Source organism: Panthera pardus, unplaced genomic scaffold (assembly GCF_024362965.1).
Source record: "Panthera pardus isolate Hobbes unplaced genomic scaffold, ASM2436296v1 HiC_scaffold_7, whole genome shotgun sequence".
Lineage (NCBI taxonomy): Eukaryota > Metazoa > Chordata > Mammalia > Carnivora > Felidae > Panthera > Panthera pardus.
Window position 1 is genome coordinate 59,242,519 of NW_026527002.1, and position 15,434 is coordinate 59,257,952.

A 15,434-nucleotide genomic window follows, 5' to 3' on the forward strand; every position below is an offset into this window, starting at 1 on the left:
TTGCATTTTCAAAACATTTTCAGGAACTTATTCATGTTTATAAGATCCTTCTAGAAGTTTTAAAAGAGTAACAAAGTCTTCATATAAACTTGGACTATTTCTAGCAAAGAGTATAAGGCTTTCATGTTTCTTCCTACTCATAAAAAAAAACAACGATTTTACAGGAATATTATGTATTTAATACACAACAAAAAACTCATTTTCATAAAGCAATTTAGAAGATAAGGCTATGTTAACATGCCCCCTGCCATCCTCAAAGCACAATGGTCCACACAGACCACATATACAATTTAAAATGTTTTGTAACAATATCAATTCCATACTGGTAACAGGGAAAAATAAAAGATATTCACCAAATCAAAATATATGTAAATGACCTGCTATCGAACACAAAACTAAAAGCCAAATGCTTACCTAACCTACATAAAACAAAACAAAAAGGAAAAAAATGAAGAAAATTAATGAGAGAATATTTTGAAATTTTAGTTCTCCGTGATTCTTATATCTCCTTCCTCACTTTGAATACAGCAACATTTCATAACGAAACCAGTTAAAAACATGTATCAGAAAGACCAATATCCTGAAAGCAACATTATAACTACAAGCTTTGTGAATTGTCCTAAATTCATTCAGCCTGCTCTTTAAAAATGTTTCCACTATTCACCAGCATAGGGTTGGAACTATTTTTTTTAAGTTTATTTATTTTGAGAGAGTGCATGGAAGGGGCAGAGAGAAAGAGAGAGAGAAGGAGAGAGAGACAGAGAGAGAGAGAGAGAGAGAGACAGAATCACAAGTGGGCTCTGCACTGAAAGGGCACTTAAAGTACAGAGTCCGAAGCAGGGCTTGAACCCATGAACCATGAGATCATGACCTGAGCTGAAATCAAGAGTCAGCCACTTAACTGACTGAGCCACCCAGGGGCCCCTGAACTATTTTAAATTAACATTCTCTGCTGCACAAACTTATCATATTTAACTCTTGTTATCAATCTATATAGTCATCAAAGTTGCTAGTCAAGTTTTTACTTTTAACATTAGAAACTATATGTATAATGTATTTATAAATATACTTACTTTATTAAGGCTATATTGTATACACTATTAAACAAAAAAAAACCTTTTAAAACCTATTTTCTGTTTTTCAAGTTGCTTACTACTTCTAAATAAACATGCCAGATAGCAAGATAATTCCAAGTTCCATTCTATTTATACGCAAATATGAATACTACATTCTGCAGGTATGCATTTCCACAGACAACTGTATTTTCATTCAAAACATGTAAACTATTTGCATATTTGTATGGTGTATTTATAAATTTTTACAGGATACCTTCACTAATAACTAGACCTCTACAATTACAAAATTAAAGCGCATTGTTTTAATGATGGCAATACTCTGCTGAGTTTCTCCTTTCTGATAGCAGACAAATGAATTGAGAAGCATGTATTTGCTATAATAACTCGGCAATAGCAATTTCTACCCCCAAGGTAGAATTCTTGTCAAATTCACAACCAGAATGGGCTCTGCTTCTTAACTCTTTTAGACATCTTAAAAAGCCAATCAGCCCAGATATGTGTATATTAAAAAGTTGTAATTCACTTAATACACTAAATACTTCACAAATTAAATTAGCTACCCTTCCTATTCCAAATATCCAATAAAACTGGTGATTTCCAAAAGCAATATCCAAAGACAATGAAAATATAAATTTTGAAGAGTCAAATTTTACTAAAGTCAAGGAAGAATGATCCAAGTCTTTGTGTGTGTGTGTGTGCGTGCGCGTGTGTGTGTGTGTATACATATATATACATATATATATATAAATATATATATATGTATATAAATGTAATAGATGATTGCCTTCAAAAATCATAAATCCTGCGGTTAGGAATTTGATTATCTGTAGAACATGGTGAAGCAACGTCTCACCAAAGATTTTGTACCTCAGCAGCTAACGTGGAGGAACTAAAGAGGCAGTTGCGATGATGCAACAGAAACTTGAAGTCAGGGAATTAAGGAAGTGGAGGAATTGAGAAAAACAACTTTACAAAAAGTATTATCATACCCAGTCTGCTCAAAAAATAGACTGCTCTTATGCTCAGGTTTTAGACTTAACCCCATAAAAAATTACTGATCATTCTAAATTCTTCGTGCATACAAATGGTGGCAGAAAAGGAATATTCCAGAAATAATCTAAAAGAGTCAACCAATCTGGTATCCAATGAAGATGTCCCAGATGAAAACCATTTTAAAAAGGGAAAAAAAAAGGGTTGGGGAGGTCTAGCGATATGGATGTCAGGCACCCATTACAACACACTCTCCGGATGCAGTATGAAATTTAAAAACGTAAGACCTATCATTCCTGCCTTATAACCAGAAACCAAACACCACTCGAGACCAGAAGAATCCCGGCACGCTAAGAAAATCATGCACATTTACAATTGCAGCTCCACCATATATATTTATCGGAAAGGAGCTCCCTGAATTGAATGGCCTCTTGAAGGGCACAGGCACTGTTTCTCTTCTTTTTAAAGTTACTTATAATAAACTTGCTCCTTCCTTACAGGAAGAATCCTTTGTTTCTCCGTGTACAAGGGGCACAGGCTCTTCTCCATTCAAGCCCTTCTCTTGGCTCCGGGGCATGAGTGCAGCCAGGAAAGGGAATGGTTTTTACAATTAACTGTACACCTCTAAGGCGCATTTCTCCACTCCACTAGAGAAACTTGAGAAGCACAGATAGGCTGGAGAATCTGCAGGAAACGAGAGCACAGTGGTCAAGCAGACCCTCGAAAGAGAACGTTTTCTCTGCAGAATCCATCCAGAGAGACCTCAGTGGTCTCTGACCTGCAGGTCAAAGCATTGGGCTGGCTGAACTCTTATTTCCTAACTGACTCTTTGGGGAAGGTTAGCTGGTTTCTGATCCTACCTTCCAGGCACGGACAAGGCTCCAAAATCATGTAGAAGGCTTTAACCTTTCTCAGCGTCAAGGTGAAATGTCAAAGTGGTGGTGCCTTAGGCCAGAAGCATCACTTACTAAGTACCCATGAATTTTCAAAATGTAAAATATTTCTTGACACAGCTACATAGCATGAAGAGAGAGATCAAGGAAGGATCTTATCCTTCTCAGAGGTTTTGTGTTTCTGCATGGGACTGTGCCTTTCTTCCTAAAAAAGCCTGATCATATAACAATGCATGTTTCTTTTTTTTGGATGCTCTTCACACACCATTCACACTTAGGTCTATCTCAACCCCCCTCCCCCTTTTTGGTAACCAAACAACAACAAGCATTGTCATTTGTACATAATTATACTGTCAGTTTTAAAAAACATTTCTGTATTAGCATCTCACCCTGGGCTTTGCATTCCCAGTGATTTAAATCTCCGCTAATTTCCTTGTTAACCACATACAGTGTCATGCCACCTTAAAATTTAAAAGTCATTTACTTATTTTAACGTAACAGATGTGCAATCTTCTGGGATTCCGAACCTCCCTTCTCCAAATGCGGCCTCACTGTTTTGCATAATCACCAGGAATGATTAGCCAACATTCAATCTGAGCTAAGAGCAACGACAAACAAATGCCTGCCCACCACTGTATCAAGTGTGTGAATTGTACACACAAACACACATGAGCTCCTTTCCTCCACTTCGGCCTTGTAGGTATAAATCCCCAGACTGAGACACATCATTTAGTTTTAGCCGGAAAGACTAAATGATACTAAATGTAGAGAATGTGTGTTCTCCCGGTTTTCCTTCAAGATATGTACATTATTTAAAAATGAAACCTTCCTACCCGTAACAGGGACTGGGATTCATCCTTGGACTTGTTTTCTCCCGATGCAGGATACTGCTGGGTGAGGGGCCCGGACTTCTCTCCGCCAGCTGGCACCCCCTGCAGGAATCCCTTGGTCTCCACAGCCAGGCCATATATAGGTCGTGCCAGATGGGCAGCTTCGACATTGGGGCTATCCCTTAGAGTCTTGGTCTGCTCTTGGGTGCCGGACACAGGCGTCAGAAGCCCCAGGCTTGCCTGAGTATATGAGGGGCTGCCTCGCAGGATGTCTGCCCCTCTCCAAGTCATGTTTCGAAGGTCATCGCTTGAACTCTCGGTCCAAACTTTCTCCTTCAGCCCGTCCTTGTCTTCCACCTTCTCCCTCTTCACCACACTCTCAGAAACTGGCTCTCCCATTTTAGAGTCTGGATTGAGCAGACTGTAGACCTTGAGGTCAATTTTGGGCTCCTCCTTAATGGCGGATACGGCATGACCGTCCTCTTCGCCGTTGGCTGTAGTGATGTCCTGTTCCTGGCAATGAACAGTGTTGAAGTGCTCCAGTAGTGACTGAGTATCAGCAGCTGTAAAACTGCACTGACGGCATTTGTAGCAGCTGTGTGCTCTCCTGGAGAAGAAAATAGTCGTTAGAAATCTAGCATTCGGAAGGGCTTTTAAGAAAAACAGTCTTTAAGCACCTGAATTTTATCTCATGTAATGTAATGAGCAGAGCAAAATTCACCAGTCCCAACACCCAGAAATTGGAATGTAATTCACTGGTATTTTTGTCTTTGTTTTTTTTTATTTTTATTTACTTTAATTTTTTAAATGTTTTATTTATTTTTGAGACAGAGAGAGAGAGAGAGAGAGAGCGCGAGCGCGTGCGCGCAGGTGGGGGAAGGGTAGAGAGAGAGGGAGCCAGAGGATCCAAAGCCGGCTCCATGCTGACAGCAGTGAGCCTGATGGGGCTCAAACTCAGGAACCTCGAGATCATGACCTGAGCTAAAGTCAGACGCTCAACCAACTGAGCCACCAAGCCACCCCTGTCTTTTGTTGTTGTTTAGTATTTATTTATTTTGAGAAAGAGAGAAAAAGGGAGAGCGCCTAGCCCCACAGGGTTCCATCTCACAAACCATGAGATGACTGGAACAGAAATCAAGAGTCAGCCACTTGGGGAGCCTAGGTGGCCCAGTTAGTCAAGCATACAACTTCAGCTCAGGTGATGGGCATAGGTCATAATCTCATGGTTCATGGGTTCAGGCCCCACATCAGGCTCTATGCTGACAACTCGGAGCCTGGAGCCTATTTCAGATTCTATGTCTCTCTCTCTCTCTCTCTCTCTCTCAGCCCCTCCTGTGTGCTCTCTCTCTCTCTCTAAAAATAAATAAACATTAAAAAAAAAAAGTAGGACGCTTAACCAACTGAGCCACTTAGGTGCCCCTCACTAGCTTTTTTGATTCTATATAAAGAATGTGACATTCCCTTTTGTTATGTTAACAATTACAGGTATACACACAGGTACACACTGGTGTGTACACGCTCTAGCCAATTCACATTGAAAACTGGTTGGTTTGTTTTATTATTGAAGGACTTGCTTTGTCATTTTACTGTAGTTGGATAATTATCAATTCTACATTTTTAACAGATACTTATATATTTTTACACTGATTTCATCAATGGACTTTTCACTTTCTATTTATTTAAACTAAACTGATGTGTTTTCATATAAGTACATCTATATATGCATCTCTAATGTTAAGTGCTTTATACAGCTTTTATGTGTATTACATTCTACCTGATTACAATGTTCTTTTCTTTCATAAAATTTAAATCAATTTAGACAATGAAATATGGATGACTGAGCTACATAATCTACTAAATAAGATGTATTAGAAGCTCTAGATTTTTTAAAACAAATTCTATGTATCTGTAAGAACTTAGGAACGTTCAACACATTGAGTGTCTTCTAGATGCCATGCAGCATGATAGATGCTGTATGGGTATATTCATTAAAGGAGAATGTGTAAATGTGCGTTTGTGTGTGTGTTTTCTTTCTAAAGGGCATAAAACAAAAGAACTTATTGTTGAATTTCATAGCATCCTCTGCAACTAAAGATGGAACACTGTCATATTAAGACAACTGTGTGATTAACAAAGAACAGAGGCCCTGTACCCAAAAAGGCATACTGGAAAGGTACACAAATGACTTGGATAAGGCACACTTTTTTAACCATAAAAACTTTGTGTGGCTTTTTAAACCCCATGAGAGACACTTGCTACTTCACTGATATCATGTATTGACAACTTAAACTAGCAAAGTAAGTTTTGAGAGCTATTACTTAAAGCTACTGAAAAATATGTACTTGTCTATAAGACCTATAGATAATCATCACAAAGTACTTTGCCAGGCACTGGGTACACACTGGTGTATAGAAGACACATAGTCTTTGTTTACTTGGTGTTTAGAGTCTAGCCAGGAAGGATGGCCTTCCCCTTAGACTATAAATACATATAAAGAATAATACGTTCTAAGAATGAAAGCGATAGGATGGTAATGGGATTGATGGGCTGCATAGGGTAGTCTGGAAGAGAAAACCAAAGGATGAAAAGGAGCCATTCTTGTTGCAGGAAGAGGAAGGACAGAAGCACATCCTAGCAAGTACAAAATACTGAAATGAGGCCACTGCTGCTTTAGAGGAATAAGTAACAGAAAGTATGTCACTCAACAAGCTGGAGGGGTCATCTAGAGATCTGAAGACCATGGTAAGGAGGCAGATATCTTCAGAGGCTAAAGGAAGCAATTGCAAGGTTATAAACACAGAAGTAGCATGGTTAAATGTATGTTTAAGTCACTTTGGGACCTTAACAGTTTCTCATTCCCTTATGAGGCCTGTCTGATGGATGAAAATCCAAAAGAATGTTCATATTTTATGGAAGCAAAATTCAGAGGTATTATAACATGTAACGAAATGTCACCCAGTATTTGTTGAGAGTACTTAATGCAATACAAAATGATCTTCTTATTGAAAACTTACATTTGTTGAATAAATATGGATATTTAATTTCCAATTTTTACAGAAGATTGTTTTCTACCTTTTCTACTATTTTTATTCATTGTTTAAGTAGTAAAAATAAAATAAAAGGAACTACAACAAAGGTAAATAATTCCATGATGAACTGACCATTAAAAATACAATATTAAAATTAATTTTCTCAAGTGAAAGAAGCCTAACCCTTAAGGAGAAGATGTCTGTGACCAGGAGGAAGAATCTTGCCCCTGAGATCAAGGCCAGAAGAACCCCATAGCAGGATTAAGATCACAAAGGACAAAAGACAAGACTCAAAATCTAGGACTGGGAACCTATGGAAAGTTTAAGTAAAGAACTTTCCTACCAAAACTATATTCAAGTATGACCAATACTTGATAAAATTCAGATAAACTTGATAAAATTTTACCAAAAAATTGTTACGTTTACCAGGCTCAATCATACAAAGAAAAATGGATGTATCAGAATGGTTAAAGGTCAAAACATACCCAGGAAATACTCTACTGAAGATATACCACATAATCTACTAAGTCATGAAAAACAAACTTCAGGACGCACGTTCGCAAGCTCTGATCAACCTTCATTTCTAGACAGTTCTAATGAGTTAGCCACCCATTACATCAGTAAGTTTATGGTTTCCTTCATGTGGTGGGGTCTCTGCTTGAAATCTGTGAAGGGATCCCTTCCTAAAAATTAAGACTATAAATTGCCACAGCTACGTCTACCAAACCTGGTGTTTTATACAAAACAAAGTACAAAAAGTATCAAAAAAATTCCAAAGTAAAAAAATTCTAAAGAACTATGGTAATGTTATTTCAAGAAATAAAGACAATTAATTCTAGAGCAACAGGAAGGAGAAAGTACCAACACACAATAGAAGAAATACAACTTCCTAGAGCACCATGCAACAAAATACTTTAAAATATTTTAAAACAAAATACTTATTGGAGAAGCAATTAGTCCACATAAGAGTATACAGACTCTAGAATCTGAATGCATGAGTTTCAATCTTGGCTCTGTATTTTACTCTATGTGTAACGTTAGATAATTTACTAAATTTGCCCCGATGTCTTCATTTGCGAAATGAAAATAATAGTGGCTCTTCATATGGTTCTCAGGAATATTAAGTAAATAACACCCATAGTAGGTAAGTAAATAAGAGTTAACTAGTATAAATCCTAAAATTAAATAAAGCCCCTCTCTTCTGTGTGAATCTGCATTCTTTACTTTTGTGCAAAGGAGTTTAAACTTACAAACTAGCATTTTGGTATCATCCTTTTCCACTCCCCTATATACCTTAACCGTGACAAACATCATTCTTAAAACCAAGCTAATTTCCTAGAGGAGCCTTTGCTTTAAGACACTGACAGGTGGAATATATTCTATGCCTTTTCTGCTTCACCTGGTGGCGTTCACAGGCCTGAAAGAATGAGGAGTTTAGTAGTCTGCTTAATTGTCAAGCTGCACCCTCTTTTCATTAATAGACCCAGAATCTTAAGACTCTGAATAACAAAGATAAAAAGAATATTACTCGTGTTTTATTAAAGTCTTAGGAGGTAGAGATGCCTTGAATGGATTCATTAAGGTGGTTGAGAATCATAATATATCTCAGTAATTAAGATTATGTGTTTTCAATATCTACTTATTCTGCAATCTAGAAATGTCCTTCAGTCATACTGTTCCTCCACCAAATAAAGACAGTACATCCAACCCTTACCCAATATTTGACGGGTATGTCCTCTTAAATATACCCAGGCCCTGGGGTCCCTGCCCAGGCAATGAATTTATCACAAAGTATCATCCTCAGAGAGGGTGTCTGGGGCTTTTAGGTTTTCTGATTCCAAGTTCCTGTCCCCAAAGGACAACTCCCTCAGTCCTTGCAGGTCTCAGCAGAGCTATTCTGAACTGCCCCACAGAGGAGCTCTTGATCTGACTGTTCTGGGCAAAACCTTCCTTGAGGCAGGTGCTGGAGGCTGTCAGGTAAAAGTAAAAACCAAAAGCAGAAACAATAAAACACACACACACACACACACACACACACACACCCCAAAACAAAAACAAAGAAAACCAGAAACTGCAGAGATAAGGTATCAGTGAGAACCAGGTTTTATGGTGAAAATGCACTAGAAAAGGAAGGATATTAAAATAAGGTTGTGATAACAAGATGAACTCACACACCTTATCTCCTGAAAAGTTCAAAGCACTCACACATAGCTGATCTCACATTCCATTGAAGTATAAAGCCCATTTTACAGGTAACTGAACAGGGGAAACAGTAACCTGAACATTTTTGTTTACATCAAGTCAGGAACACAGGGCCTCTCCTTTCCAGGCCAATGTTCTATTTTTCTACCCTTAGCTGCCTAAATTTTTAACTTTACACAGAAATAAATGAAATTATTGGTAATATGGAAAATGGAAATATGAGAGGAAGGGACCCTGGTAATCTGACAGCAGAAGACTACACCAATGGTTTACAAAACAGGCCGTGCAGAGCACTGCATTAAGGAGTTTCTTACCAGCATAGTATGCAAGGCACCTCCCCTTGCCCCACTCAATCAGGATTTCCTGGACATAACCTGAGAATCTGAATTTTGAACAAGGTCCCCAGGGGACACCAATACAGGGACTGGTATCTAAGAGCTACATTAACAGATACATCGTGGTTCTCAACAAATTAATGACAAGGCATCCCCAAACCCCTAACTTTAATGAAACACAGGTAATGTCCTTAAGATTCTGGGTGTAACAACTATTAATGAAGAGAGCAAAGTTTGACAATTTGACTTACTGCTTAAGTAAACTGCTAAACAGGCTCAATCTCTCAGGCCATTGAACACAACTAGGTGAAGCAGAAAAGGCGATTTGCTTCACAGTACTCTAGAGACCTGAAGGAGACTTCTTTCTCCCTGTACTATCAGTCTTAAATATAAGATAGAAAATAGTTTTAAAAGACAACATGGCTCTACTTTCAAAAGCTTAGAGAAATATAAACTTTTTAATAACCTACACTAACCTCTAGATCAGTGTTTCTTAAGCTCTAGCATGCCTAGGAATCACCTGGGAACTTGTGGAAATCCAGATTCTGATTCTGAAGTCTGGGATGGTATCCAATATTCTGTCTGTATTTCTTATAAAATCCCAAATGATTCTGATGCTGTTAGTCCCCAGACCACATCTTCAACAGCAACAGGGGCACCTGGGTGGCTCAGTCGGTTGAGCATCCTACTTTGGCTCAGGTCATGATCTCATGGTTTGTGGGTTCGAGCCTCACACTGGGCTCTGTGCTGACAGCTCAGAGCCTGGAGCCTGCTTCAGATTCTGTGTCTCCCTCTCTCTCTGCCTTCTCCTGCTCACTCTCTCTCTCAAAAGTAAACAAAACATTAAAAAAACACAAAAGTCACAAAGTCATGATCAGAAATAACTTCAAGATGGGTATTAGTTTGGAATAAAGTCTCAACACTTGGCAGAACATTTTCAAATGAATTCTACATAATTAGCAACATCATCTTCCATCGTAAAGCACATACAATATACTACCCACCTCTGAGAGTCAACAGTAACAGCTTTGGAAGTTAAAACTACAAATATAACATTGTCAAGCATAATTCCCAAACAGTAATTTTTCTTTTTTCTTTTTATTTCACTGTTTGGGGATCATCTTTCACTATTTTTAGTGTGAGGTCATTTATATACATTATCTCTCAACATATTCTCATCCCTTCTTCATAGGATGAGAATCTGAAGCACAGGGGCACCTGCATGGCTAGTCAGTTAAATGTCTGAATCTTGATTTCAGTTCCGGTCATGATCTCACGACTCATGAGACTGAGCCCCTCATTGGGCTCTGTGTTGTCAGCTTGGGATCCCTGCTTGGCATTTCTCTCTCTCCCTCTCTTTCTGCCCCTCCCCTGCTTGCACACCTTCTCTTTCTCTCAAAATAAATAAATGAACTTTGAAAAATTAAAAAAAAAAAGAATCTGAAGCACAGACAAGACAATTCACATAGAATAACATGGAGACGTGACACAGTATTTAGCTCTTGTCTGTGGGTACTCTTTCATGCATGCTGTTTGGTAGTTGATGCAATGTTACTAGCTTATTCAGGAATTAGTTCCTGAAAGATGTGCACATATTCTCTGACATGTGTCATTCTCTCAATAATAGCTGAAAAGACCTTCAACATAATGCCCATAATGCCATGTCCACTAAAAATAAAAACAGATGATTTAACTCGTACTAGAAGACACATTACTGAAGAATAAACGTTTAGTCACTATGAAGATACATGAGTTTGGACTCGCCTCTAACCTACAAAATGGATTAATCTTATCAACATTAATATGAAAACCTCAAACAAGTTCAAGGAATCTTCCTTGCATTTCCCAAGATCCACGTTCTCATCCATGAAGACTTCCCTAATGACTAAACCCGAGTAAATCCAGCATCGTCTGATCTACTCTTAATCTCTGTTTTCTTCTGAGGACTTTTTCCACATTGCCTTTTATTAAAATCTTGTGGATGTCTTACTTTACAGTTATATTGTAAGTGCCTTAAGGTCAAGATCAAAGTTCACACATCTCTGTATCCACCCCCACCCAGAACATCCAAGAGTAAATCCATACTTTAACAAAAGGAATGAACCACTACCACTCTGTGGATGTTCAGGATGCTGGATTCACTAGGTAGAATCATAAAGCAGCAGAGAAATATTGAAAGTGCATGGGTATTTCATAGATGGTATATTCCGAATGGCGTTTTGGAATAAATTCTTCATTATTTAAGAACTCCTAGAACTTCGGGCTACATTAAGCCACACGAACTGAAAAGACAATACAAATATATGCCCTGCATTAATTTGAATTCTATATTCTCCTGCCAAATGGATAGCAAACACTCTCCTCATGCTACCTAAGGAAAAAAGATGCCATTTTGTAGATCTCCCTAGCACAGGGCTGCTAGATAAAACACGCCATGGCAACTTGAATGTCAGTGCAAACAATGAAATACCTTAGTGTAAGTATGCCCCATGCAATATTTGGGATATACTTACACAAAATCTCAGTATGTCTCATGAAATATTTTAGACAGTGAGGACATGAATCAAAGAAGTGTATTAAAAAAGCAAAAGCATCCCTGCCTCCAGAGAAAACTACTAGCTGCCTAACCAAAGACCAAATTGGATTAATTCAAACAACAACATTTCTGTGAGAAAAGATGTTTTATTCCTTATCCTACTTAACAGAATTTTCTTATGCTATAAAAATGCATTCATTTCAGATCCATTCATATTTCAGTGGCCTTAGTAGTAGTGTTTCATTCATCAGAAGTTAAATATATTATTTTCAAAATTCATAAAGGGCTGAAATTTTCTAGATTTTAGAAAAAGATCAGCTAAAAGATGTAACTCTTTTTTTTTTTCTTTAGATAGAGCAAGAGTGAGTGTGCAAGTGGGAGGAGGGGCAGAAGGGGAGAGAGAGAATCTTACGCAGGATCCACACTGGGAGTGGAGCCTGATCGGGGCTCAATCCCACGACCCTGGGATCACAACCTGAGTGAGCTGAAATCAAGATTCGGACACTCAATTGACAGTCACCCAGGTGTCTCAAGATGCTACTCTTTTATTACGCTATCCTGATAATACTTCTGTATTTCTATTTTCATAATAAACCAGCCTACGGTATCTGTGAAGTCAGCTAGGAGCAATGCCTTTTCTCCTCTAAATGTAAACTTCCAGATACTTCTGCCAGTATTTGAAAAGCTCTCCTCTACCAAATAACTGTATTTCTTAGCCACAGATTTTTCTTCAATGACTAAACAGAGCATTGAAGCAAATGAATAAATCATAAATACTCATCAATTAGACTTCAAAAGGTATTTTTTGGTAATTACAGAATCTAACACCTACAGACAAGTTACCACAGAAGAAGTAAGTGAAGGTGATTTAATTTAAATATAGATCAATAGATCTGATATCTAATAAAGTTAGCCATTTTTGTAATACAACTTTTGCTGGTACAAAGGCCTCTAACATAGGATACTGGAGATTAATGACACTGGAGAATGAGGGAGTGGAAAGCAGGTGAAGAGAGCATCTGAGAGACAAAGACCAGGAAAAAAAAAAAAAGGAATTACAGGTGAATAACCAGATCAATCAAATTTTGGAAGCTGGAAGTGTAATAATATTCAGCTTTAGTGAAGTGCAAAGGAACGGTCTACAAAACATAAGATAAACTGAACTTTGTGTAAGATTCCACTCAACCCACTCATATTTTTAAAGCTGAAATAATCTGATTAGTATTTACTCATTTGTAGTAACTGGTTTTTTTTTTAAGGGGGTCTCGGTGATTTCATTTAACTCATGTCCTATCTGAAAAACTTCAAGTTATGATTCACTTAACTCACTTCCAAAAAGAAGATATCCCCTACCCATATATTCAAAATAGGAAGACAAACCTCTCCATAAAATAGAACATGAATAAGAAATGGGAAATGATTTCCATAAACTAACATGAACTAGAAATTATAGCTAAAATTTATTTTATTCCAAGAATTGATCATCATTCTTGTGCAAAAAGTCTTCAGAACCATGAAATATGAAATTCCAATAATGTATACAAACAAAGGTTGTGCCATTTGTGGGTTATTTTCTTGAAGGATATAATATCCTGGGTAATGTTTTGTCTCACAATGGGAATTTTCAGCTTGAACTATTAGGTCCATTTCAAGGTATTACAGGGAACTGATTTATTAGGTATTGTTTAAAAGAACATGTCACATAAATATACACAAATCTAAATGTAACCATCATGGCCCTCACCCTTTGAGAAACTCTGTCCTAATGCACTGTATACTTGGCTTTTTCAGATGTGTTGATAATTAAGTGCTTATCATAAAATTTATCCTTCACTATGCTCTTCTCTGAGCTCTTTTAAGGTAGAAATTGAGCAGTAGCTACATTAATTTAAGCAATTATGGTATCCAGTGTTATTTCCTTCAGCCCAGGTTATATATTTTATGTCTAAAAGATTCAAACACTGTTTGAAATTTTTTAAATGCATTCATAAATCTCCAATTGGACAGATGCTTATCATCACATGCACTACCAAAAAGGATATCAATTTTCACACATTGTAGATAACAAGCAGGTAGACAATGATATTATTAATGCTTTTTAAGTAGTTATTTAATCATAAGGGGAACTGGGCATTCACTCAAATATTTATTGGACTTGTGTATTGATGAAAATTGGTATTTCACTTTATTTAAAAATTTTATGTAATGTTAGTCATACACACATTCTACCTATATATGTGCTTACATAAATACATATACACATTCATATTTAATAATGAATGTTATAAAAACATTTATTTTTGTTATAAAAATACATTAGAACATAATCATAGAATCATAGGATATGATTTTATATAGGTAAATATATTCAATATGCCCTCTGTGTGTGTGGGCATATATACATATACAGAGAAATACAGAGAGATCTGTGTGTGTGTGTGTGTGTGTGTGTGCATGTATACACATAGAGATGATATAGAAGAAATTATATTTGTGGTATAGTTCCATATATGTACATGAACGTATATGAATGAATATACATGGTATATATGTGAATATACACACAAACATATATATAATGAATATATGTATATGGTTTTGTTTTGCTAGTTTTTGAACTTACATAAAATAGTATCCAGCTACAAATAGTCTTCAATTTGTTTGATTCAGGCAAAACTATGCTTATAAGATTCATATGTCCTGTTCAACTGCCATTTATTCAAATTCACTACTGTGTAACATTCCACTGTATAAAAATCTACAAATTCTTTAATAATATTTAAAAGGTATTATTATCAGTTGGTATTTTTTTTCCTGTTCTTGTTTCTGATTTTTGTTTTGGTTGTTCTGCTCTTTCAAAAAATACTACTGTGAACATTTCTGCACAGGTTTCCTACTGTACTGATGAAAGAAATTATCTGAGGAGTAAAATAATGCTTCCATTGGGAACATGAGCATCTGATATTGCCAGAATTTGTCAGATTCACTTTATGCAGTCATATGTACCGACCATTTTACCCTTTGCAATTTTTTAAAGTTTATTTATCTTGAGAGAGAGCCAGAGTGCACACAAGCAGGGGAGGGGCAGAGAGAAGAAGGAAGGAGAGACAGAATCCCAAGCAGGTTCCGTACCATGAGCACCCAGTTCAATCTCATGTGGGGCTCAAACTCAGGTACTGTGACCTAAGCTGAGATCAAGAGTCTGATGTTTAACCAACCAACTGCGTCACCCAGCCACCCCACCCTTTATAATTTTTTTAACACCCATGTTTTCTGAGATAAAGTGACCTAATTGTTTCTCTTGTTACTATTTGCCTTGTGTAACTTCATTTATTCTTACCTTTTTGTTACTGAGACCCAACTTAATTATACTGAGTCAAAGGATATGTTCTGTGTGATATGTTTTTCTGAAATCTGATTTCTTTTTGGCTTAATGTTTGTCCATTTTTCTAAGTATGTTAAATCTGCTGGAAAGGCATGTGAATCCTCTAAATAGTTGGATGCACAATTGATATATTTTAATTAAAACAAGTTTGTTAATTT

At 37.0% G+C, this 15,434-nt stretch overlaps 1 protein-coding gene across 6 annotated transcripts in view; it reads right to left on the reverse strand.

Annotated features, from left to right (window-relative positions):
* Window positions 1-15,434, reverse strand: part of TRPS1 (transcriptional repressor GATA binding 1) — a 254,080-nt gene that overhangs the window by 169,508 nt on the left and 69,138 nt on the right. For all 6 annotated transcript variants that reach the window (XM_053896376.1, XM_053896375.1, XM_053896374.1 and 3 more), the window contains one exon: window positions 3,793-4,396. In XM_053896376.1, the coding sequence (XP_053752351.1) occupies window positions 3,793-4,396 (604 nt within the window). The remainder of the gene's footprint in view (window positions 1-3,792; window positions 4,397-15,434) is intronic.